Genomic DNA, 26103 nt, shown 5'->3' with positions numbered 1-26103 from the left:
TTAAATGTTTAGAGTGGGGCGCATTTATCTGCTATATACTGAAAAACAGTAAGAGTAACAAAAATTGAGAAAGGACAGAACATGGGTAGAAAGGTTGGTCTGAAACAATTCAACTGGAGTTTTAAATTAGTGTTTCTGCGAAGGGACATTTCTTGCACATAATTAAGCCAAATTAAATTGCTTCAGACTGCATTTTTTGCATGTCATTGACACTGAATCCAAGTATTTATATTTTTATTCCTTTCCATCCAAATTAAAAAAAACTCTTAGTATTGGTTTGATTTTACACACTCTAGCTATCTGTGTCTCTGAAGTTTCTCTCCCCTCCCTCCCTCCCTCCCTCCCTCCCTCCCTCCCTCCCTCTCTCTAGTCAAGATGACAATGACTCCATAATCAAAATATCTGCCTTTGTTTTTTTACATGCAGGTGCCATCTTGGTCTTTCTGATTCCCTTATGGATGCACTTGTTTCTTCAAGCTAGCCTCATGGCTGTCAGTTAAATGTATAATTATCTCTCTCTTGCTTTTCCTTGTTTTTGTAAGGAAAAGGACTGGGGCTTCAAACACACAGGCATTTCTTGTTGTTTTTACCTGATCCAGGGCACTTAGCTGGTGCCTCTGATGAAATGACCCATACCAACTCCCTTTGCAATCATTTTCAATCAGCACGCCATTTTGCTTGCTGGCTAAAAATGGTGAGAGTTATGGCTTAACACAGTTGAAGGGCATAAAATTGAGGAAGTTCTTGTCATGGACATTATTTTCTTTTGGGAGAGGCAAAATTACATTCCCAATCTACCAGTGATTTACAAGGGGCATTTAGGACCCACATTTCTCTTCCCTCATCTAACTCAACCAATTTTCATGAGGATGGAAGAGACACACAGTGAGAACAGGTGTAGGGAGGGATTGAAGTTGGCCTGGAAACAAGACGATCGAGGCTCAAATCCTCCCTTGACTCACCAGATGGCTTTACATCAGTCCTTTAGGTGGGGTAATTCTAAGTACATATATAAAAGTTACTTTAGGACAGGGGTATCAAACTCGCAGCCCACGGGCCGGATGCATCATGCGCTGGCCACCCCTCACCCCCGTTTTAGCGAAAGGGGAAAAAGTCCCGATATGTCACATGACGACAATGTGACACCGTGAGTTTGACTTTAGGGCAAACGTTATGTTTCCCAAAGCATCTCTGAATGCTTCAGAGATTTCTCTGGTGGTCTGTGAAAATTTCCCTCCCCATCACTTCACTTCTTGTGATTTTGTGTGGCCTTTGACTGAAATTGTTTTTGTTTTGGGAGGTTGGATCCCAAAGCCTTTTCATTCTGCCAGATGGCTAAATAGGACAACAGATATGTCAATTCTGAAAGCAGGGTATTTCCCCTTGTATTAGTAGTAATGGAATAGAAAAGTTAAATGCAAGAAAGAATGAAATGGAACAGAATGAAAAATCCACTTCTATTTCAAGAATTTAGAAGCATTTTCAGACCATTCTTCTCTTTTGGGTGGCATATGAAAAAAGGAGTTCCAGACTGGGTGGAGTTTAAATTGAATTTAAATTGAATGGAAATTAAATTAATTCAGTACAGATAGTATGATCAGTTTCATTCATGTACTAACTTTTCCATTCTGACACAATCAAAATCATTTAACATTAAATGTTTCGGAGGCATTTCTGTGTTAAAGGGACTACTCACTGGCAGGGTTGTAAAAGAAGCAACTTCTTCCCCTATAGCCTTCCTGGGATTCCACATCAGTTATTTTGCACGGATTCAGACCAACAGGGTTACCCTTTCTGGAAATCATTTGTCCCTTTGGGGAGGGATAAAAAACTGACTTTATTTGACATCGTCAGAGTCTGCCATGCAATTCCCATCGTGAGGAAAGTCTTTCTGTGAGGTGACCTTGACTGCTGCTACTGCCTGGTTCAACAAGACTCAGAAGCCTGCCTTTTTGGGAGAACGAAATACAGTCAAGTGATCCTTATGTTCCCATCGCCATTGGAGTCCTAATTCTTTACGAGATTTATATGCGCTTAGCCCTTAGCAGATGGCAGTTCCTAATTGACCTTGGGCCACCCCAGAAAAGCTACACAAGGTGAGACGGGTTCATGGTTGGATGAAATATCATGAGGGATGGCCAAGACTGGGAAGGCTAGACTAGGAAGTCCAAAAAAAAAAATCCCAGTTGGAAGCAATAGAAAATCCACTTCCATATGAGGTCAAAGATGATTCCACACAGTCACTAGGAACCGAGACACCATTCGAAGGAATTTTCGCACTTTCCTAATTTAACCTGGACACCCAAACCAGCCCATTACCTCTGAAAAGTTCAAAGCCTGAAATTGTGAGGAATCTCCCGAAGGAAGAAACTTCACACCCAGGAAAAGAGTTCATACAGTCATTCCCAAATCCAACTTTTGTCAGCTCAGCATCTTCAGAACACTCATGAAAATAACGACAGGAATCTCATCTCACCCATCTCAAGAGCACCTCTCGGAGGAGACTGGCTTATTCCCCAGCTGTGGAAACCTGCATACACTGTTAGGAAGATGGAAAAGGAAAAGTGAGGAAAATAAGACATCAGAAATGAAAAAGAAATCTGCAACAGTTAAAGCTGACACTGTTGCAAAAGGGAAACGTTTGATCGTAGCTATAGTGATTACCATGAGGCATGGCATGAGGCATGTTTCATCTATATTTGAGCGTATTCAGATGCAGGAATCGGGTGTTATTCTGTGCTGTGACCCCTGACGACTGTCTGAACAAGTCTCTGTATTTTTCTTGGCAAGGTTTCAGAAGAGGTGTGCTAGGGCCTCATTCCTGAGACTGAAAGACAACGAATGGCCCAAGGCCGCCCAGCTGACTTTGTACTTAAGGTGGGGGGATTAGAACTCACGGTTTCTTGGTCTCTAGCCTGATGCCTTAGTCACTAGACCAAACAGGGGGTTCTTGGTGCCCTATGGGGCAGCAATAAAAGTGAAAACTAAGTCTTTTGTTAGCTTCAAGTCTGAATTGGACCTAAGCCAAGTGTAAGTAGCAGGCATTTGATAAGTCTTCACCTCAGCAGGCTCGTCTGGCAACAACGGGTAGGCATTCCATTTCCCACAATGCTCCAACATAGCCTTAGTTCCTTGCATTGGCAATTCCAATTGTCTTGCAAACTCAAATGGCCACCTTCCCTTTGATGGCCTCCTTTTCTAGGGGAGACGAACAAGAGGTCATGTGTTGACCTCCAAATCCATAGGGGGCCAGATAGTAATTCCTACTGACCTCTAGGCACTAAGTCATCCCTGGCTACATTCAGATCCAGAAGCTTCACTTCAGTAGTGGGATTCAAATTATTTACTACCGGTTCTGTGGGCGTGGGCTTGGTGGCATGGCATGGCTTGGTGGATGTGGCAGGGGAAGAATACTGCAAAATCCCCATTCCCTCCCCACCCCATTAACCTACTTTCCAGCTCCATTCTCCTGTGCAGGGCAACAAAAGAAGACCCAGCTGATCAGCTGGGACTCGGGAGGCAGAGAATAGATGGGGGTGGGGCCAGTCAGAGGTGGTATTGACCAGTTCTCCGAACTTCTCAAAATTTCCACTATAGATTTCTCCAGAACTGGTCAGAACCTGCTGAATATCACCTCTGCTTCACTTCCTACAACAGGGATGTGCTGAAATGGCAGCTGCTACGTGTAAAGAAAAAGGTCAGGAAAATTAAATAATCAAGGCTAAAAATTCAGGCCAATGCACCAAGCAGATGATGATCCTGAAAGCTTTTAAGACAAAAATGGGGCAGAGACATATCCTTTTTAAACAATCCTGAACCAGATGTGTCCATGGAAGAGGCAATGTCAAAAAAGCTAGGAACCATGTTCAATAACATGGTTGCAATTGCAATCTTCCAACACCATTGGTCAACATAGCCAACAGTAAGAGATGCAGGGAGATTTAGCTTAGCAGTAAAAGGAGACCTCAGCTTATTCACCTCAGGAACATCCCTTCTGTAACATTGCCAAGTAAAATACCAGAATACAAACTTGACTCAGGGCAGCATTCCCCAACCTTTCTGACTTTGCATACCCGTGGAGGGTCGGGGTGTGTGGAGAGAGGGTGGTTCTGTACAAGTGACAAGCAAGCGGTACCCTCAGTTCCATTTGCACAAGCGACGTGCACATGCACCCACCAGTTGCACAAATGGAGCTTCATGCGTGTGCACACATTCACCCACCGCATCCACAGCCTGGTGGCTGTAGTAGGCCACGGCCTGAGGATTAGGGACCCCTGGCTTAGGGGTCTCTTATCTTTCTATTTAACCCCAATAATTATCTTTGCTGCAAGAAAATCAAGAAGGCATCTTTCTCAATATCGAAAAGGTGTTTTTGCAGAAACACGCCTGTACAACCATAGTCACAGGAGTGTCAAACTGGCGGCCGGTGGGCCGGATGCGTCATGTGCAGGCCACGCCCACTCCAGCTCTGCGAATGGGAAAAATGCCACAAAATGTCATGTGATGGCAATATAATGCGGCGAGTTTGACACCCGTGGTCTTTGAGTTCCTTGCTTTTAGCACTGATTCTTGAAAAATAGAGGATCCAAATTCTGAAGCCCAACAATAATTCTGCTACATGCCTGGAACCCAGAAATATCTGCAGGACCCAGTGCTTTAGTTAAAACAATGAAAACAACAGTACACCATTATGTTGCAAGGTCCTCTATTTTCATATTTGTGTGTGGTTTTTTTTACCTGCCCCCCTGCAGATACTTTTGCCTGCTTCCTGCGTAAAATTTGTGCATCTGTTCAGACGGAGACAGAATGACATCCAGAATACACATGGAAGTATTTTTGCTTTACAATACCTGTTTCCAGTCTATTTTTCCAAAGAGGAAATCCCAAAACGAACACTAATAAAAAAGCATGCTTCAAAAGGAGGAAGGTTAGAACTTAAAAAGAAAAACAAAACAAATAATCTACACGTAACAGAATACAGTTTTCACTTAACTACCACCCACTATATATCCCTTCTTACCACACCACTTTATTAGCAATTTATTCTTGATTGAAATTATTTTGGTTTTCAAACTGTGGTTATGAAATTGAATTGGCATAGCAGCACAGATCAGCTTTGTCAGAATCTTCTTCCTAACAACATTGTGAAAATTTTAGAAGTTTAAAATGCAACCTGTTGTCTGTCTGCTCTTTTAAGAGAAAAGCCCTGAATTCATTTTTCGTAACTTGGCAGGCAAATGATCCTCCAATCTTGCCCCTAGGGTATGCAAGAGTTGAGGTCTCTGCTGGAATTCGAGGTTCCCAGTGGACCGAGCCAGGAGCTCTGATTTGGTTTTGAAGGCAGCCAACTTCAACTTTTCACCTTCCTCCTCCATGTTGCAGACAGAACTGATCTGCTGGATTTTCAAGAGGTCACCAGTGCTGCAAGCTTTCTCAACATTGGTGGAGCAAAGGCTTGGGATACCTCTCTGGAGATCCACCTTCCCTGTACAAAGCCTCTGAAATTTGCTGGGAAGGCGGCTGCTTTTCTCTTCAAAAAAATCGAGACAGTCAAGAGAGGAGATCTTTTCCCGTCGACTCCTATGACTCCCAGTAGGGGTGTTCAGAGGTGATGGAAGAGCCAAATTCTCTTCTTGCTCTTTCACACTATAGGGAGGCGTTGGAACTTCAAAGGTGCTATGAAATTGGGAATAATCTACACGGAAAAAGCCATCTTCCAGGGACATCACAGGAAGGAACCTGTGGCCCCAGAGGACTTCATCTTCTGTATAAGATGTTCTGGCTTGGCATGTCATTCCTAAGAGAAGAAATTAGTAAAAGAATCAAAGTTAGGTGCGTATATTATAATACCACTCTTCCTGGAGCTCCTTCTTGGCTTCGTCCTTTCCTTGTGCTCTGCTCAGATGTGACATAGTCTGTTTAGCTGGATGCGACTTGTGCCACATACAATCCCACAAAAGCCTTGAGCAAGGGACCCCATCAAATCGTTACTAAATTGTACTGATTTAACCTAAAACTGGGTGGACAGCCATGAGTTTGATTGCCCGTTTCAAAGGCAATCAGGCAGAAAACAAACACATTAATCTGCCTCAGTTACTCTATTTTTGCTGAATCTAAGATGTCCTTCCAGTTTGAAAGATGTATTTTCTCCCGGGGGGGGGTGGGGGTGGGGGGAGGGAGAAAAATAATACAGTAAGTTTTAATGGGACAGAAGGGGAAAATCATTAAACAAATTACTGAAGAAGAACATGTGCCAACAGAACATAATTAAGCAAATTGAAAAGAAATGAAATGAAACTTTTTGTCCGAGCACCAGACATGATCTTCTAGTTGGGTTGGCCCAGGCACACAACTGCGTCGCCCGCAGCCGGAAAAAAATGTTGCGTGCCGCTAATCTAGTCACTCTGGCAGTTTTGCTACATTTCCCCATGCCATCTCTCATTAGGCTGATTGCTCCAAGGTTTGATTTGGCTCTATGTAAGCTTTCTCCTGCCTGACCTGGTGGTGTCGGGCTCCCTTTGTGCTTTCCTAGAGAAGACACAGCTTTGTTCAACCATAATCTGGTCAGGAGTGGCATTTGGTTTGGATGGAACTGGGGGAAAGCTTCCCCTCTTACCCACTGTACTTGCTTCTATTATGTGAACAGAATCACTACTCTGCATGAGATTAGCACTGGAATTCTTTTTTTCTAAAAAGAAGCAGCTATTAATACGCCTTAGGCTGTTCACAGTTTAACAAGTAACAATGAAGGCAGATTTAGGAATATATATGCCATGATTCTGTGACAGCAATTTGGGACTCTGTTCAAACAATATTCAATTTGTATGTAACTATAGCTAACTCTTGACTTATGATAACAATGGAGCCCAGAATTTATGTTGCTAAGAAAGGCAGTTGGTGAGTTTTCCCCCCATTTTTGCGATCTTTCGTGCCACAGTTGTTAAGTGAATCTGGCTTCTCCATGGACTTTGCTTGTCAAGAAGGTTGCAAAAGGAGATTGCATGATCCCAGAACATGGCAACCATCATAAATTTGAGTCAGTTGACAAATGGCCAAATTTTGATCACATGACCATAGGGGCTGTAAGTGTGAAAAATGGTCATAAGTCACTTTTCTCAGTGCTGTTGTAATTTTGAATGGCCACTAATCAAACTGGTGTAAGTCAAGGACTACCTGTACACATTCAGTGGTTGAGGGCAACCTAGATACATCAAAGCAATTTCCATTTGGATCCAGCTGTGAAGGATTACACCAGATTACAAAGATATACAAGCACTTTTAGTTCTTCCACGATTCTCTTGGCATGAAAAAAGTTTTATTAGCACTAGTTGTCCAATGCCTAGCAGCCTTTATGGCTAGTGCATTCCCTGAGCTTCATGTATCCCAAACTTAAAATAACCAAATAAATAATAATTACAGACAAGGACCATATAGAATCTCAGCCAAGAAACGTTGAACCAGGCAATCTGTACAAATTATGCAAATTAAACATAGCATCTTCCCTTATTTTGCATAATGTATTGTACAGTGGTTCCATTTTTCATTACAGGTCCTTTTATTTTTAACCACTTATAAGGAGGGTTTTTTTTTAAACACAATTATTACATAATGTGTTCTACTCTGTCAATTGTGAGGAAAAGCAGCAGCAAAGGACTGTTAAATGAAGTTAACACACCTTGAACAGCTACAGATTTTATTACACTGCTTGTCTTGCTTCTGAGATCACCACACATTTTTAGGTGGATCTCAACAGCCTCAAGGACTAGAAATCTGTGTTACAAATAATGGAAATGTGTTGACTGTTCTGATAACTGGATTCTAAACTCTCTTCCATATACCTTCCTAAATTATAGCACTGGTATATCCTGAGTCTTTTCAAACATCACTAGTGGCAAACTCACCACAACGCTCTGCAAAAGAATAATTATGAAGATAATCTAAAGGAAGTTAGTTGCTATATCCCACCTTTGTTATGTACAATTCAAGGCACACCATTACATATGCCTAAAGAAGGCCTAGAATTTACAATCCCTGTTTTCTAATCCAGTACTTTAACCGTTACACCAAACAATTTCTGTGTCAGTCTTGTTTCAGTTCAGCCTTTCCCATTCCCAAGATGGTCTAGGACTTCAACTCCCAGAATCCTCAGAGTCTACACACCCACTGGCTAGGAATTCTGGGTGTTGCCACATTGAGAAAAGTGACTTTAGTCCTATTTCTTTCAAGGGAGTTAAAGCATAACTAATCATCTTAGAAAGGTCAGGAGAACGCCATATGGCAATTTAGGAATGGGGTGGGCAGAGGATCGTGCAAGCACTGTGTTTGTATAATTCATCCATCAATTCCAGTTCATGCAAAGGTAAGTAACAACCTGTGGCTCCATTTGCTGGTGATCAATCCCTCAGTAGTTATTGACTTAGCTCAGTTTATTTAAGTATGTTTTACTACCCCTGTTTAAAAGTCATACATGCCTAGGAAGTGCTGAAGGTAAAATACACAAACGGATACAGAATGTATATTCAGAGAAATGATTAAGAAACCCCTTTAATCTCTAATTTGGGAGTATGATTCATACTCTTAATACAGAGAATCCTGAAAATGGAGATAGAAGTGAAACCAGAATTTTTTCCTTTTGGGACTAATGGAAAAAGAACTGGAGAAAAAAAATCGGGAATTTTGCTGCTATATATGTTGACAGCAGCAAGACTATTATATGTGCAAAAATGGAAGGACACTTCGATAGCTACCATGGAAAAATGGTTGCAGAAGTTGATGGAGTTGGCTGAAATGGCAAAACTGACCACTCTGATTAAAGAAAAAAAACATAAGTACTTTCATTTCCACGTGGAAACGGCTTCCAAATCTTGTACTTGATGTGGAAAAGAATGTAATTTTGACTTTGAGTTTTACAGATTAGATTTACAGAAATGACTTGTTCTTATTATTATGGAAAAACAAAAACCTGGGATCTCATGTTAATGCCCTATTCTACTGCAACAGAGAGAGTCGGAAGTTCAAAGCTTCTTTTTCTTTTCCCTACATTTCCTCACTTCTCTCTCCTCCTTCCCCTCCCCTCTCACTGTTCTTTTATTTACTTTTGCATTTTGTATTTTATAATATTTTATAACTTAATAAAAATGTTTGGAAAAAAAATTATGGAAAATTTATTAAAAGAGGAAGATTCAATGGGGAAAAAAAGAAAAGAAACTTTTAAAATCTCCCGGGGTAACAAAATCTTTTATCTCAGTATTTTGTTCCAAGCAGAGCATGGGCCCAATACCAGAGGTGGAATTCAGCAGGTTCTGACCAGTTCTGGAGAACTGGTAGCAGAAATTTTGAGTAGTTCGGAGAACCGGCAAATACCACCTCTGACTGGAGATTTTACAATATCCTTTCCCTGCCGTGCCCACCACAGAACTGGTAGTAAAACAAATTGAATTCCACCATTGTCCAATGCCTGTTCAGGGTTGTACACTCTGAGGATTCTGGGAGTTGCAGTCCTAGACCAGAGTTGGCAGGAGAGCAATGATGTCTAAGAGTTTCTACCATCTTTTGGCTGGAAACAGCTAGAATCACATTGATAAACTAACAAGAAAATCCAAGATCCAAGAATAAGTAATATTTACTAAAGAAAGTAGAAGCCAATACCAAAAGAACTGTAGCAACTAAAATTACAGGTAGTCTATAGTTTATTACCATAACGGAGCCTGCTAATTATGGTCGTAAGTCATAACAGTCTGACACATGACTGATCTGATTTTATGACCTTTTTTGTGGTGGTTGGTAAGTTAACATCACAGTCCTTAAGTAAACCTATTGTTCACTATGGGCATTTTTGCCCAAAACAGGAGTAAACATTGTTTTTTGGGAAAAACATCATACACTGCAATAACATGAGTAAGTAATGTGACTATAGCTACAAGTAGTTGTAAATGCAGGCTGCCTAAGCACCCGAGATGTGACTATGAGGTGGGATACCTAACCATGGCAACCTTGGAACCAAGTTGTAAGTATCTTTGGAGGGGGAGTGTTGAAACAGTTGCTAAGTGAACAATCTTGTCAAGGGTTATCCATATGGAAAAAGTTTCCCTTTAAAAAATAAACTAAAATAAAAGGAGGTTTCTATGATTAGTTTTTCCTTCCACCTTAGTTAATGACCTACTTGGCTTCCTTTTTTTTGAGTGGGTTGGTCTTGTTTCTATCTGGCCGTTGCTTGTGTAGACTCTAATTTGTTCTTGTTATTGCCAGGCCCTATGAGAATTAGCAGTTTTGGAACAACAACAAGCGCCACAAAACTCGCATGTTCATGATGTTCAACAGTATCCAACTATAGGTAGTCCTTGACTTACTACCACAATTGAGCCCAATATTTTCATTGCTAAGAAAGGCAGTTGGTCAGGGGTGGGATTCAACTGGTGTTACTACTACATTCTGCGCCTGACGCACACTGTGCATGCATGTAGAACAACCTTAGGCTGTGCCACTCGGACAGTTGAAAAGCACTGCGTGTGGGTGCACAGCGTTTGAAAAGCCTCTTTTCCCCTGCTTTTTCAACCTCAGCTGTGCCGCGCAAAGCAGCTGAGGTTGAAAAAGCAGGAAATAAAAGACAGGTAAGAGCCCGGGTGGGCGGGTGGACTAAATAGCAGCAAACACTGAACTGGTTCGGTGTCTGCTGCTCTTCAGAGCAACCGGCTCTGTAGAACCGGGCAGAACCGGTAGCATCCCACCCCTGCAGTTGGTAAGTGAGTTTTGCTCCATTTAACTTGCAGTTTGTTAATCACTGCACTGCTTAAGTGAATCATATGGTCATTAAGCAAATCCAGCTTCCCCCCATTCACTTTGCTTGTCAAAAGCTGTCTGGGAAGGTTTCAAATGGCGATCACATGATCCCAGGATGCTGCAACCATCATAAATACATACCAGTTGCCAAGCGATCATGTGATCATGGAGATATTGTAACGATCCTAAAGTGTGAAAACTGGTCATAAGTCACTTTTTTTCCAGTGCCGTTGTAACTTTAGAATGGTCACTGAATGAATGATTGTAAATTGCAAACTACCTGCAGTCATAATTTCCTGTCCTTGCTCTGCATTTCCTTCTGACAACTCCTAAGATTCCTTGCTTCTTGGCCATGTTGAATGGGGTTGATTGGAGTTGGTTCAAAATATCTGGAGGGCAACATCTGCCTTCCCAGAGTTTAGGGCAAAATGGCCTTTCAGGCAGAATTAAATCTATAGGGTCTGGCCCCTCTCTTTTTAGGAATGTGTAAAACATTCCAGAAGTTTTTTGACCTAAAGGCCGTAATAAAGAATTGTTGAAAATCTCAGAAAAGCTGAAATACATTTATATTTTATTATACTTTTATATTCAATATTTAAAATAATATTTCTATGGCCCAGAGTGTGAGAGAATTGGGCAGTTTCAAAATATGATAAATAAATAAAATATGATACTTAAATCATATGAAATCCAGAATGAAAATTCATTCACAATTCTAAGTTATACAATCCTTGCTTGGGGGGAAAACTACAAGTGTATCTTGTGTCAGGAAAACTGTGGTTTGTTTTAATTTTGCCCTGTTTTTTTGATAGGTTCACTACTGAAAAAGAATATGGTATATTAGCATGCTGTACTTAGAGAAAAGTTCAGCCCATACCTAACCAAGACCTATTTATTTTCTAAGTTAAGATTCAGTCAAAAATATTGAGCAGCTATTCTATCTTGTCCTCCTTTATCATTAAGGACAAAGTTCAGTAAGAAAGGATTGGAAAACAAAAAAATGAATGTAATCACGTGGTTACAATTGGAAGGTGATAATAACCCAGCATAAAATACTGGAAATGCTGAAATGGTAATCAAGAATCACTAGTGGTCCCCACCCAGTACCTTTCCCCATTTGATCCTCTCTACGTGGATTGATTAGAAGTCTTCTGTTCCAACCCCCTGCTGAAGCAGGAACCATTTCAGAAAATGGTTGTCCAATCTCCTCTTAAAAACTTCCAGTGTTGGAGCATTCACAACTTCTGGAGGCAAGTTGTTCCACTGATTCATTGTTCTAATCTTCAGGAAATTTCTCCCTTGTTCGCTTCTCTCCTTGATTAGTTTCCACTCATTGCTTCTTGTCCTGCCTTCTGGTGCATTTTTTATAGGTAAGCCAATATGCCTCTGATTAGTGATCACCACACAAAGTATCAAGAATGCCTTTGAAATGCAGATTACATTCTATCTTTATACTAGATCTTATACTAGTGAAGATCTAGGATATGGTCCTTCAGCTAAAACATGTAGTCATTTAAATGCACAATATTTTATGGGAACCAACCCACCTTCTTTGGCTCAACTATAGGATTAAGCTATGCACAATCCATTCCTTAAGTTGGTTATCTAATTGGAATCAATCATTACAGTAAAAAATAATTTCACAAGATTTTGGCGACATTAGCAAAGGAATGTGCCGTTTCCTTTTATGTAGCTTTTACCCACAAACTTTTTTGTCCTGCCCTCAGTGCTTTGGAGAATAGATTGACCTCTTCTTCTTTGGGGCAGCCCCTTAGATATTGGAACACTGTCACCCTTATTCCTTCTTTTCATTAAATTAGACACAGCCAATTCCTGGAACCATTCTTTGTATGTTTTAGCTTCCAGTCCCTTAATCATCTTTGTTTCTCTTCTTTGCACCCTTTCTAGAAGCTCAATATCTTTTTCTAGCTGCCTACTTTCTAGGCAGTTGGCCAAAAGTTCTGGGTTACAAGAATTACAGGTACCCACTAGGGTATCAGGTTGATGAAGGCTCTTGTTGAGTCATCAGCTGCCAGGAACAATTTCTCTTAGGGAACATCTTGTCCTCCACCAAGGACAAAGATATTTAATAATAGAGAAGGCAATCTTTTCCCAGCAGTTTTGCTACCAAGAGAGTAATAAATTAAAAAATGGGAATGTACAGTAATCAGCAAAAGAGTTTTCTTGGGTCTATCCACTCATTTTAGAGGTACTCTAAATGTCTTTTAATAGGAGCCATTCCAAAGAACAATCATTCCTGCACAGATTCTGCAGAACTTGAAGGCAGGTACTGCAGCTGAGCTGGCAGCTGACATCTGGAGAAAGTTGGCTCAGATTAAGCCCTGGAATAATTTACGACCCAGTGGGGAGGGAATTTTTTTCCCCCTTCTTATCTTCAAAGGCAAAATGTCTCCTCTATTTTAGCAATGATAAATATGTCAGAACTCAAAAAGCATCTACACACTTCTAATGTTGCTTCATTAAATAGGTGCCCTTGAATCAGAATGGCCGTGCTACAGGTCACATAATTAACTTTCTGTATCAGTTGTATTTATTATTTGAGTCTTGGGGTTCAGCAAAAGGACAGAAGTTCTCCACTGTTCTTAAAGGGTGAGTATAAGATGAGTGGGGAAAGGGGCATCCATGACCTGCATTTGTTATAAGGCATGTGAAAGAAGGAAAGTATGTGTGCTTTCATTGCATAGACATGGCTGTCTTTTTGACTTCTAAAAAATATTTCATTCACTCACTGAAAATGAATTGGTTGCATATCCCACTTGTCCTTTAAGTCTGAACAAAGGGAGGACTCAGTACAGGGAAGCAGGCAACTGGCATAAAAATGCTTAGGGCTGATCAAGTTATTATGCATAATGAAGCAGCTTCCTCTGAGTGTAGCTGGTTTAAAGATTGTAGTAAGGTCTTAAATTCTTTCTTATTCATTTGCCCAGCTAATTTACATTCCTGATTATGTTACCTAGTTTGGTAATGAAATGTCAGAAAGAAATCCACCAAGCTCAAAGGACACTAAGCACCCCACAGTTTAACCTTGAGCTACAAATTCTCTTCTAATGGTAACTTAGAATTCCCATTCTTATAATTGAGAAATTACTTATCAGCGAAATATTCAATCATGCTATATGGGGGAGGAGGGAAAAGAGACATAAATTTGAGACAGAATTCAATACTAAGATGAAGGTACAGGGCATGTCTTAAAGCATGTGAAAGCTTTGATATAAAAAAATATTATTTCAGGGCAGGTGGGGAAGAAAAAGCTTTCTTTTTCAATACTGAAGAAATCACCATAGTCACAGATAATGCTAAATAGTTTCCAAGATCAAAGGTTGATTTCCAAGCATATTGGAATCCACATGAGGAATCTTAACTAGCTTGTAGGTAGAATATATAAACTGTACTCACATAATAGTTCTCCACACTAAACTGTGATTTATTTAATTTGTTGATTTTTAATGGTCTATCCAAGACTATGAACTGCTATCAAGGCTGACTTGGCATTTGCAGCTTTCCTTTCCAGATATACCAATATACCATTGCCTACTAACGTGAATAGCCTTGGGCTAGCTGTCCCAATGTTCACTGAGCAATGTAATAATAAATAGTAAGTATAAAAAAGGAAGAAGAAATAATGTTTCTGATATACTTTCCCAGTTGACAAATTAACTATTGGGGATGAGCATCAAATCTGAGTGTAAAAAATGCTAAGAATCTGGTTCCTATCTCATCTTTGCCCTAACACACAAATGATTGCGTTAGGGAAGTGTTAGCCCTTTGAAGTAGTTCAAATAAGAAGCACAACAGTGAGTACTAATTTTACCATTATTGTAAGATTACATTTAGAGAATCTTGCAAATCTGAAAAGATTTCTCTCCTCCTTTACTTTTACTTCCCAGAAAACTAGGGAAAATCTATTTTGAAATCATTCTGTGAGCTGAGATACCTTTTGCCTGACGGTTATCTAGTTTGCATTCTTCTTGTTGCCTCTCACAGTCATTCTCACATAGCATTACAGAAAGTCAATCTACCTCTCCCTCTTTCCATATCCACAATAACCTTGCACTTACTTACAAGGCATCACAAGAAGAAAATACAACAGGCTTGGAAGTAACAACCCAATATTAAGTTTATATGGGCGGCACCTGATTGTAATCACTTACCTGTAGTTTCAACAATGCCTTCAAGGATTACGACAATTTCAAACTGCTCGCTCCTTAGGGATCTTTGCGAGAGGGCAAAAAAGGGACTCTTATCACTGATTTCATGACAGATGGTTAGAGGAGAAACGAGGAACAGTTGGTCGGCCCCGGTTCCAAATCCAACATCAAGCTCACATTGGTCTAGTGGCAAGAATTCTCCTTCTGGTGTCTGTCGTGACTAAAGATAAATGGAATGAAAGAGAAATAATTTCAGCAAATTAACTAATTTTGCAGCAGCAAAAGTGGGGAGGGAAACTCTTTTCAGTAATATTCAGAGCATCTTGCAGACTGCAGAGGCTTGATAAAAATGAACGAGAGATGTTAAAGTCAAACTCAATGGCAAAAATGGATTTTATTGGGACGGATTTAAAGTCAGCCCCCTTCTACCATTTACTGAGCAGTTCGGATCAGATTCTCCATGAGGCCTGATCCAAGACAGGATCCATTCCTCCAACTGCAAGTGGTAGGGCACAGCACTATCACCACCGTTGCTAGCCATTCAGGGGTGTCTGATCCCCGATGCACTCTATGGATCAGCACTCTCCACGCACCTCAGTCTCACACCACCTCGTTTAGATTGCCACAGTCATCCTGGTGTCATCCTTTACAGCAGGGGCCTCCAACCTTGGCAACTTTAAGACTTTTGGACTTCAACTCCCAGAATTCCTCAGCCAGCAAAACAAAGCTGGCTGAGGAATTCTGGGAGTTGAAGTCCACAAGTCTTGAAGTTGCTAAGGTTGGATGCCCCTGCTTTATAGTGTCCAGCCAGAAGATACTAGAGTGGCCCTTCTCCTTTTTCCTCTCATCAGTCCCAGCATGACTGATTTTTTTTTAGTGAATCAGCTCTTGGGACATGACCAAGGTGTGACAGCCTCGGTTTAGCAATCTTGGCTTCGTGATATTTTTGGTGAGGTAAAATGATAAGCAGATCACTTATAACCAGGCATCCCTGTGGGTTGCCTAATTTAATACCCAGTGTTCTAAAGCCCTGTTTGTTATATGGATTAAAATCCAAAATCTAAAATCATTTAATTCAAATGCTTTGAAACCTTCCCAACTTCAAATGCCCTCCAACTGAATTCCCAGCTCAAAATTCCCAGCAAAGACACATACCAAAAATACATAAAGATCCTCAAGTTGGAAAAACAAATGAGTTAGATACATTCATTTCTGAAGTTACCAAGCTCATCAGACCTGAGTAGATCATGACAGTTTATCCTCTCTTCAGATTTGAAAGAACCTGTCAACATGGGTCCTGGTGGGTTCCTTCCTTGTGGAGAGGGAAGGCTGACGTTACATGTAGAGTTAGCAGCAGAAAAGTTGAGATGATGGATTTTAGGATGGCACTTAGGATGGCAATTCCAACTCTGTCCTCAGATGGGTAGCATGAGCTTTAAAGCATTGCCTTAAGTGCCATTAAAGGTAATAAGAATAGTTGGAAACTGTAGTTTGGTAGCAATACCCATGATTTGCTGACAAAAGATCTTCTGCACCATCTCATTAAAAACAAGAGCAAGTTAGCTGAATGAATAATTTCTGATTGAGATTTCAGAAGGTCATAATCAGAACAGCCAAGAATGAGTAGGTTACATCTGAGAGTCCAATAAATGAGCTCAGATATTTGCAACCCAGGTCTGTTAGCCCTAACTTAGGGAAACTCAAGAGGACAAAAAAGTGGAAGATTCAGTTACAGTAAGGACCTTCAAACTTGGCAAGTTTAAGACTTGTGGACTTCAACTCCCAGAATTGCTGAGCTAACATGACTAGAGGAGGAATTCTGGGAGTTGAAGTCTAGAAGTCTTTAAGCTGTCAAGTTTGAAGACCCCTGATTACAACAATGTTTCTCAATGGCAACAACTTTAAGATGTGTGGGCTTCAACTCCCAGAATTCTAGTATGCTGGCTGGGGGAATTATGAGAGTCAAAGTCCACACATCCGAAATTGCTAAGGCTGAGAAACAGTGAGTTATAGCATTACTTTATGTGTTTATTTGATTGTATATTCTGGGTTTAAGTGGGATTACAAACCGGGTATAGCATTTTCCTGCCCTGTGCTCATTGGTAGGACTAAGAAAAGGTTATTTGCAGACTGATCTTGGAAAAATGCCTTTTTTGCAGAGACAGCTAAAGTGTCCTCTTTGCAGATCAAGTTTAGGATGGCAGGGCAAGCACAGCAGTAGCCTTTCCCTCCTGGACAAGTAGATGTGTTTTGCTCAACCATGGTTTACAGATAAACCATACTTCACACAACAAATTAAAGAAAAATCACAATAATAGACCACATGGATTGGATTCCCAGAACTTGCAAATTTATACATGTTTTTCTATCGTATGTTAAGAAAGATTGAATTAATCTGTATTCATAAGTGGGTAGGTACGATTGCAGTTTTAAACAGAGTAGCTAATGCTTCGTACCCAACGTCTTTTTTAAATAAAAGAACTGGGCTTACATTTTATGCTAAACTATTTTATGCTTTTATTACTGTTGAGTCACACATTCGTGCCACAAAAATCCAGACACCTATTGGAAACCATATCTGCTATCTGTGATTGCCTGGATTTTCATAACCCAGAACCGGTAGCCCTATTTGTTACATAAACCACAGCAGGCTACGTTCACAGACCATACATTACAATTACAAACCATAATGGCTGAATTTGCAATACACTGCAGAGCTAAAGCTAATATAATTTCCTGATTAATATGTTGTGTGAACCTCTTTTGAGCATTTTGATGACTTCATGAGGTGGTTTTTTTTGTTGTTGATTAATTTAGATATTTTTCCAAGCATCTAAGGAAAATTGTCGTTTGAGCTCCCTCTCTCCCTCCCAACTCCTTTTTGCCACTCCACTAAATACAAAAATCAATCACAGTAAACCATAATATGTTTCTGTCTGGCTTTGACTTAGTGCAATGAGTAAGCCCAGACACTCTAGCTATGAATCAGGGTACATTACTTCTTTGTAAATACGCATAGAAGGATGGCATAGCAGTAGGTGTACCTCCTTTAAATCCAGAAGAACCTCAGGTGAAGATATGAATTCTTGGAGCTTAATATATGTCTCCTAAGAGTTAGATATTCTTTCTTGTTTTTACAATATTTTTTTGTTATTGTTGGCTGCCTTGTTTAATAATGTTTTGCCAGTCTTGTGGTCAGTAAATAGCTTGGTAGCTCATCTAATCTATAAGCACAAGTTTGCTCAGCATTGCTTTTTTGCTCCTAATGCAAAAAAAGATTGCTGAACAGATGTGAGATGTGCCTGCTTTGTTTTATGATTTCTGATTAATACCACAACCCATGGTTTAATACAATTTATGAATATAGCCTTCTTTGGAAAGATTTACCTTCTTCATGAGAGCGATTGATGAATGGAAAGGTGGAAAGTACTCTCTGATACCTGACCATCAAAAGCCTAACCTCAATGCCTTTTCAAGATATGATAAGATACTCCAGGTTACTACTAAATAGAACAAGGAGGGAAAACCTCTGAATTGTTACATATTTAGGAAATGCAGGATTGGGAGGCTGGAAGAAAGCATTAAATCCACCCTAATCTATCTAAATTCATTTAAGTCCAAAATATGAAATGATTAATTCTTATTTTATCCATACTGAAGTGAGCTACTGTTATTTAGCTGGTTGCAGAAATCTAGAATGCCATGAAATATCAGCAGGGCTACTATGCCTATTTGCCATCATTGATGACCATATGGGTTTTTTTGTAGCCCAGGCATTTGCCTAATCTGCAAACTAATTTTTTTACAGGATCTGAAATATAAGATAGGAGAATTAATGGAAAGACATGTCTTGCTCGAAACCCAGCATTTCACTTTCTTTTAGAATCATTTATTTGAGATAGATAAGTTACAGCATTGCTTCTCAAACTTGGCAATTTTAAGAAGTATAGACTTCTAACCCCCAGAAATGATGGTTGACTAGGGAGCTGTGCTCATATATCTTAAAATTGCCATGTTTGAGAAACACTGAGCTGTAGTTAGCCTGAGCTGACAGAATGGCAGCCAGTACAACATCAAAACCATATTTTAAAATATATCCCAGAGCAGAATTAAGCTTGACCCAATTGGCACGAATGCCCTATGCCACCTTAACTTTTCCTTAAGAACTGTTAAAGACACAGGAAAGAAAATATTCCACATCTTTTCATTTACTTTGGAACACTGGATATTAGAAACTTGATCCTTATGTTTACTTTGACATGTTAGGAACTAGAACCTTGACTTCTAAAAGCTGAAATGTTCAGATTGCTCAGTTCAGCTGGAAAGGAAGAAGTGCACCCCCTATCTTGCTTTTGACCTTCAAATGCCACCATTGGAATCCAGCTCTAGGAAGTGCTGCGATGCCTGCTGGTGCCAACTGCCACAACTTGCCTGCTGTCAAAAGTCTCCAGCACTCACCAGGGTTTGCATTTGATAGTCAAAGCACTTGGTTTGGACTGGGGCCACAAGTCAGAGAACAACTCGTTCCAATACGAGTGACAGCTTGAGGCACTTCCTACTCTTGTGCCGTGGCTACAGCAGGATGGGGAGGAAACGGTTCTTGCCAGGAGGAACAAGGGCTGGCTAGCTGCAGATTTCCTTCAAATGCCACCCTCCAATAAGAGCAGACCTTGGAATCCATCCTGAGTTTTGTGTGGCTAATTCAGTTTGCAAAAGAAAAAAAGAAAGAAAGAAAAAGAAGAAAGAAATCATGTTCAGTTTCACACCTTGGAATCTGTGACCCTGACAAGATAATTCTTGCCATGGGGAAGGATGAGATAAAAATGTTATACTCTGCTTACAAGTATCTTGTATACCAAAATAAAAAGATAAACAGTAACACAATATTATCAGCATTACTCTTTATAATAATTGGCATTCTTTTATTACGGGACATAGACCAGCATAATGCTTTGAGAATGCCTTAGTGGTTTTGAGAATGCCTTAGTGGTTTTTATGGCGGGGTGCTATTTGTTATTCTATGGGGTACGTTTTATGACCAAAAATTGATGAGAAACGAGTATGGACTGAAACAGAGGGTCAGTTTATTACCATTTAAAGTAATAGGACTTGTCACTACTAACTGGTCTTATTGGTTTCAGTGGGGCTTAATTACAGCTAACTATTTAAAATACAAATATATGCATGTATAATGAAGAGTGATGAGCCAGTTTGGTGTAGTGGTTAAAGCAGCAGGGTAGAAAATGGGAGACTGTGTGTTCTAGTTCTGCCTGAGGTATTAAAGCCAGCCACTCTCTCTTAGCTCTAGGACATAAGCAAGGGCAAACTACTTATGAAAACCTTGTCAGGACAACTGCAAAGGACTAGTCCATTAATCTCTAAGCGTCAAGGCAGATTCAAAGGAACAAATGAACAAACAAACAAAAAAGTCAAGAAGGAGCCCCACGCAGTTCAACAGGATTCATCATGGAATTTAGTATGTCAACAATTAACTTACAATGAACAAGAAATGGATAACTATTAGGGTCTATTAGAATATGTGAAGAGATAGTCCTCAGTAGGGACCATAATTTCCACTGCAAAGCAAAGTAGAGGTGAAATGCACCCAATTTTGACTTTTTTTTTGCCATGATTGCTAAGCAAATCACTGCAACCATTAATTGAATCATGTGGTCATTAAGTAGATCCAACTTCTCCCATAGACTTTGCTCGTTGGAAGCCAGCTGGGAAGTTTGAAAATGGCGATCACATGACCCTGGTATGTTGCAACCTTTGGTACTGCATTCCCATAGTCAAGCGCTTGAATTTTGGTCAAGTGATCATGGGGATGCTACAATGGCCATAAATGCAAGCATTTAGTTGTAAGTCACTTTTTTCAATGCCATTGTAACTTCGAATGGTCACTAAACAAATGGTTGTAAGTGAAGGATTATCTATACTATAAATCTGGAAAGTGCCACTTATAATAGAATTGTAGGAGAAGGATCTTAGCAGGTTGGACCTAGACCTAATTAGGAATTTATTAGACTTAGTTTTCACCAATTCCAGTTCTATTACTAAGCAGTGGTAAATCTACTACTCATATCATTTCTACATATGTTACAGGTGAGGAACTCCAATGATAGAATTATGGAGGAAAGGATACTTAATTTTGTGTATATGGGGGTGAGATGGGGGTGAGATGTCCATGTATTATTACAATTTGTGCAGAGATATGTATGGATTATTCATATCATGCGTCTAGATTCTTCAGTGTCACTGTGGTTTAAGAATATTCAAAATTCAATATTCATTGGCTTGCACTAAGCTCTGGAAAGATATTATACACAAGTTGAGAGCTTGAGAGTGCAGTTAGTGTTATACTATTATCATTAAAAAAAAAAATCTAAACTCCCTTGAATTGTCAAAGGTCAACATTTCTACTGATGCTTTCATTAAGTAGGGTTATTTGTATTACACTCAACAATCAATTTATATGCTTTCTTTTAAAATGATATCTGTCTTTTTTTCTTCTGGGAGTAACATGTGCTCGGCTTGATTTTCTGAAAAATATCGAGGCAGCAGAAAGTGCATCCGGATTATTATAAGAACAAAAGCAGCCATTTCTGTAGTGCTACAAATTTCATTCAGCAATAACTGTCTGCCATTATATGTATCACATACACCTCACTAGAGTATCAATTGTAAAAACTGTGAGAAGCTTAAAAATACGCCATCTTTTACAAGTTGGAAGGAGATCCGAACTATACAAAAATAAACACAAGAAGTACTTATGTTGCTGTCTGAGAAAATTAAAAAAAAAATGAAAATAGAGATAGGCATGTACCTAGTTGTTTTTAGTTAATTGGAAGTCATCCTGCTAAAGATTTCTAGTCTTGCTAGCTTCTGAAATGGCGACTCTTATAACTTCTTGTGTCCACGCATGTTTCTTATGTACAGCATTGCACAGGCAAGGAAAAGACTAAATCGAACTAGCTGCAGTTTTTTTTGTTCTTTCTGTTTCTTTCTCGGGGGGTTCTTTTTTGTTTTCCAAAAGCAGATGTTCCAGACCTCTTTGTCTTCTCTGTCTTACAAATATCAGAATTATTTTAGTTCTTTTCTTTTCAGGTGGAAGGAAGTACATAGCACTGAGCTGTTATATTGTTGTACAAGTAAATAATAGTTACTTTACAACTTGTTATGATGATGATCTGTTTGACAGGTTCTGCCATATTATTTGGTAATCTAATGCTGTCTTCATTTGATGTCTCAGATTTGTAACTGACTTGGATGTAGTTTTAGACTCTGGATGTTTAACACCTTCTTCTTTATTGTGTGAAAGCCTATATTTCTACCCCAAAGACCCAGCCTAATGTTAGCCTTAGGTTCAGATAGGAAAGTTGTTTCCTTCATGCTACATGAAATTATGACAAAGAGGAAGTATATTTTGAATTCCTCACTGCCAAGGACAGACCTGTCTGCAGAGGTAAGAAGATATTCTTTGGTAGGAAATATTCAATTCCAGATAATTCAGAAAGGTATTCATTGTGTTTGGTTCCTTGCCCGCAGCATTTTCAGTGTTATTTTTCCTCCTGGCTGCTGTTCTGAGTATTGTTTGCTCCTGCTGTTGTAGAATGATTCTGACCTGGAAGAGAGTGGGCTGGGTGTAAATTGGTTTGGGTGAGGGCTCCTATGTTGAACAGATTGTCAGGAATGGCAGCTGTGGCAGTAGCACTGCAGGAATGGAAAAGCCTGGAATCTATTCTGTCTGACTGGTGGGGTCAAAGCAGAAAGCACTGGCCATTTATTGGCATTGCAGAACGTATGTAGGTACCAGTCAAGGCAGCAGAGGAAAAGTGGAATAGCATACTGCATGTGTTTAAAGACATTTTCTATTTAGCGTATTTCCTCTGTCTTTCAGAGCTGGCTTTATAAACATTTTGGATTTAAATCAAGCTTGCTTAAATCAAGCCACCCAAACTCAAAAGCCTAGGTCATTTGTGACGGAACCTTAGTACGTTCTCCTAATTTTTATTTGTGTATTAACAAAATAGATAGGCTACTCAATAGCAAAGTTCACCAACGACTTACTCAGAGGTACTTGCAAACATTCAATGACATTTTCTAACTTGATTGCTTATTGAATGTTTTCTGGGTTTCGAAGTTTGTTGGTTTTTAAAGAGAGAAGTTGTGAAGAGCTGAATTTATTGAAATTAATAAAATACACCCTGATCCTATGAACATTACTGGAAACAGTTCCCTAATAAGTGCAGAAGGCCGCAACTGTAAATCTGTAGTCTCTAGTTATATCCTCAAAATTAAATATCCAAAGCAAAATCTGGAATTGTGTATATTTTACCAATATCACAAAGCGTAGCAGTGAACATCTATTATCCTTAGAGTGCCGGCTGCAACTCCGTAAGCCCATTTCAGCATCTTTTTTAGAGCCCATTTATTCTTGGTTTAATATCTACTGGTGTGTATTATTTATACAGCAGCTTTCCTTTGCCACCCACTATCATGTATGAAATGTGCTTGCCTTCTCCCATAGCTCTTTGTTCCTCCTTTGCAGAGAGGGGAAAAAAAAATAAATAGTCTTAGAACAGGAAGCTTAAAGACAGAGCTTTGCTATGCCCTAGAGCAGAGCCGCCAAGATCCGCATGCAAGAAGATAGGAAGAATCTTACCCGCCACGAGCCTCCCTCCCTTCCAGGGAATCCTTTCACCCACCTTAATGAGTTTGCAACGGATCTGGGCTGAGACCATGTGGCTGTTGCGGAGGTTGCCCACCCGAAACATAAGGCAGAGTTTTCCATCTCGCTGCGAGATGACAGCAGCACGGCTAAACATTAGAGTTTCAGCACGTTTCTTGGGTTGGGACATTTTGATGAACATGCATCCGATGAGGAAGGCATCTACCACAGAGCCCAGCAGTGACTGGAACAGAAAAAGCACGATTCCTTCTGGACAGCGCTCAGTAATGTAGCGATGGCCGTAGCCAATGGTGGCTTCTGTCTCAATAAAGAAGAGGAAGGCTGAGGGAAAGTTGTAGACATTAGCCACACAGGGGTTATGTCCTGAACTGGGGCTCTGGTGTATATCTAGGTCCCCACGCAAATAAGCAATTCCCCACCACATGGAGGCCATCACCAGCCAAGCCACAGTGTAGGTCAACAAGAAAATGAGAAGGTTCCAACGCCACTTGAGGTCCACCAGAGTGGTGAAGAGATCGGAAAGGTAGCGACTGTTCTCACTGCCCAGGTTGCCATGCTGGACATTACAGCGGCCGTTCTTGTCAACAAAGCGCTGCCGTTTCCGATGGGATGGTGCAGCCACCACTGCCTGATAGTCATCGCCAAACTTTCTTCGCACAACTGACATCCTGAGGAGAAGGAGATTTCCTTGCACTCTGGGTGGTTAGTAGTAGGACAAAGGTTGGTTTCAGTGTGGAAACTCTGGTTGTCTCATGCAAGGGGCCCAACGTAGACAATCATCAGCAGAGCAGGCGGTAGCTGGTGGTCTCTTCCACTTGGCATGGGCAGTTGTTGGAGATCAGTGGAGCTGAATCTAGAGAGGTCTTTTCTGTGCCACTGCTTGGATAACTGCCAAATACTAGCACAAAATAAAATCCAGATGATTGTGGAATCTTTGATTATTTAAAGCATTGTCTTGGGAGAGGATGATGCCAGAGGCACAGAACAAACACTGAGACACAAGGAAGAGACCCAACTAGTTTGGCAGATACTCTCTTATGATGCCAGTGGACTGGCACAAAAGCAGGATAAGGTCAGATTTATTGGGGACCTCCCGTTTGCTCGTTTTGGGTTGTCCCTGGCCAGCTGTCTTGCAAGGAGTGGCTTCCTTCTGGAATGGCACAGGCTATCTAGCACAGTCTTTATAAGCACCACATCTGCAGGCAACCCCAGCAGGAAGCCAGGCTTTGCAGATGTGAGAGTGGTGATGTAGATAGATGCTTTGGTGGTGCCCTCTCGAGTGAAGCTCTCTAGCCCCGGGATCAAACTCAGCCAGATTCGTGCGCCGTATCGGTAACCGCAACCGGGGTGTGGTAACCAACCAGCCCTCAGGTACTTGGCCACGGCAACGTCCTGGATAGAGGCGACAGTTGCAGGAGTAACTGCTGCTCCGGTTGCTTCTTTTCCTCAGGGTTCTCTGCCCGGAATTCCTGAGGGACGCGTGTCCCCCTCTCGTGGATGGAAGTTCCCTTCAGGCGGCACTTGGCGAAGCACTGGGCTTCCCAGTCGAGTCCCGGGGATTTGAGCCCCGCGACAGCACGGCGAGAGGAAGGACGGCGGTCGGGCGGGCGGGCGAGCGAGCGAGCGAGGAGAAAGCCTCGTCTTCTGCCTCTACCCAAATCCTCCTTCCCCTCCTTCAGCCCCTGTCGCGGCGCGCTTGGAAATAGCTCTGTGAGAAACTTCCCCTTTGTGGTCTTGCCCAGCTGAGGCGGCGACGGATCTTGGACAGGCAAGAAATTGGGAGGCAGGCGCTGCACGAGTCTCCGGTTGTGGCCGAAAGCTCCGAGCGAGCCAGGGGAGCAAGCTGACCGCGCTCCACACCGCCGCCTAGCGGCCGCTGCCACCACCACCCACCCGGGACGCCCCTTCTTGCCTCTTTTGGGTGCTGTGGGGTCTCCGCGACGCGATCACTCTCCCCCCACCCCTCCGCCGGCAAGGCGCGTCCGCAGCTGCCGGCGGCCTCCAGCGGACGTTGGTGGTAGACTGGCAAGGGAACCCAATCTTTCCGCCCGCTCCCCGTGGCTCTCGGTGCCTGCCGCTGCTGCTACTGCTGAAGGGATCCCGTAGCGGAGACGGGAGGCGGCAAAGAGCGAGATCCGTGGAGTAGCGGTGAGTCATGCGACCGAACGACACAACGGCTCAAGCTCCATGTGAGAACGAGAATAGAGAAGTGGAAGGAATCCGAATTACCGTCCGGGTTCTCTTTTTCCCCTACCCGGATCTGAGTTGGAAAGCGCAGCAAGAGATCCCCTGAAGGGGTTGTTTCTGGGACTGGGTGGGGGGAAATGAAAGATGGCTAGAGTTTTTCCCTTCCGCCCAAGGGTTCAGCCAGCCAGGATCGTGGCCGAAAGCCTCTGAGGATGAGCAGAGCAGAAAGTAGTGGCACTAGAGCTGCCACCTGTCTGAATTTAAGAGGTCTGTGTA

General features: G+C 41.3%; 1 protein-coding gene across 2 annotated transcripts; it reads right to left on the bottom strand.

Annotated features, from left to right (window-relative positions):
* Positions 1-365: 365 nt before the first annotated feature.
* On the bottom strand, positions 366-26103 carry LOC113413434 (G protein-activated inward rectifier potassium channel 1-like). Of its 2 annotated transcripts, XM_026669672.2 has the most exons (4): positions 23657-26103; positions 14952-15168; positions 5174-5797; positions 366-2539 (listed from the first exon to the last, which is right to left on the bottom strand). In XM_026669672.2, the coding sequence occupies exons 1-3, from the start codon at positions 24305-24307 to the stop codon at positions 5193-5195; spliced, it is 1473 nt and encodes a 490-aa protein (XP_026525457.1). In that variant the 5' UTR covers positions 24308-26103; the 3' UTR covers positions 366-2539; positions 5174-5192. The 2 variants fall into 2 exon arrangements, with proteins under 2 accessions (XP_026525457.1, XP_087803186.1); XM_087947060.1 differs by having other exon boundaries at positions 366-5797; positions 23657-25099.

Source organism: Notechis scutatus, chromosome Z (genome assembly GCF_049901735.1).
Source record: "Notechis scutatus isolate UNSWTSFEM ecotype Mainland chromosome Z, rNotScu1.2, whole genome shotgun sequence".
Lineage (NCBI taxonomy): Eukaryota > Metazoa > Chordata > Lepidosauria > Squamata > Elapidae > Notechis > Notechis scutatus.
Note: the sequence above shows the minus strand (reverse complement) of the source record. Positions and strands in the feature narration are given on the sequence as shown.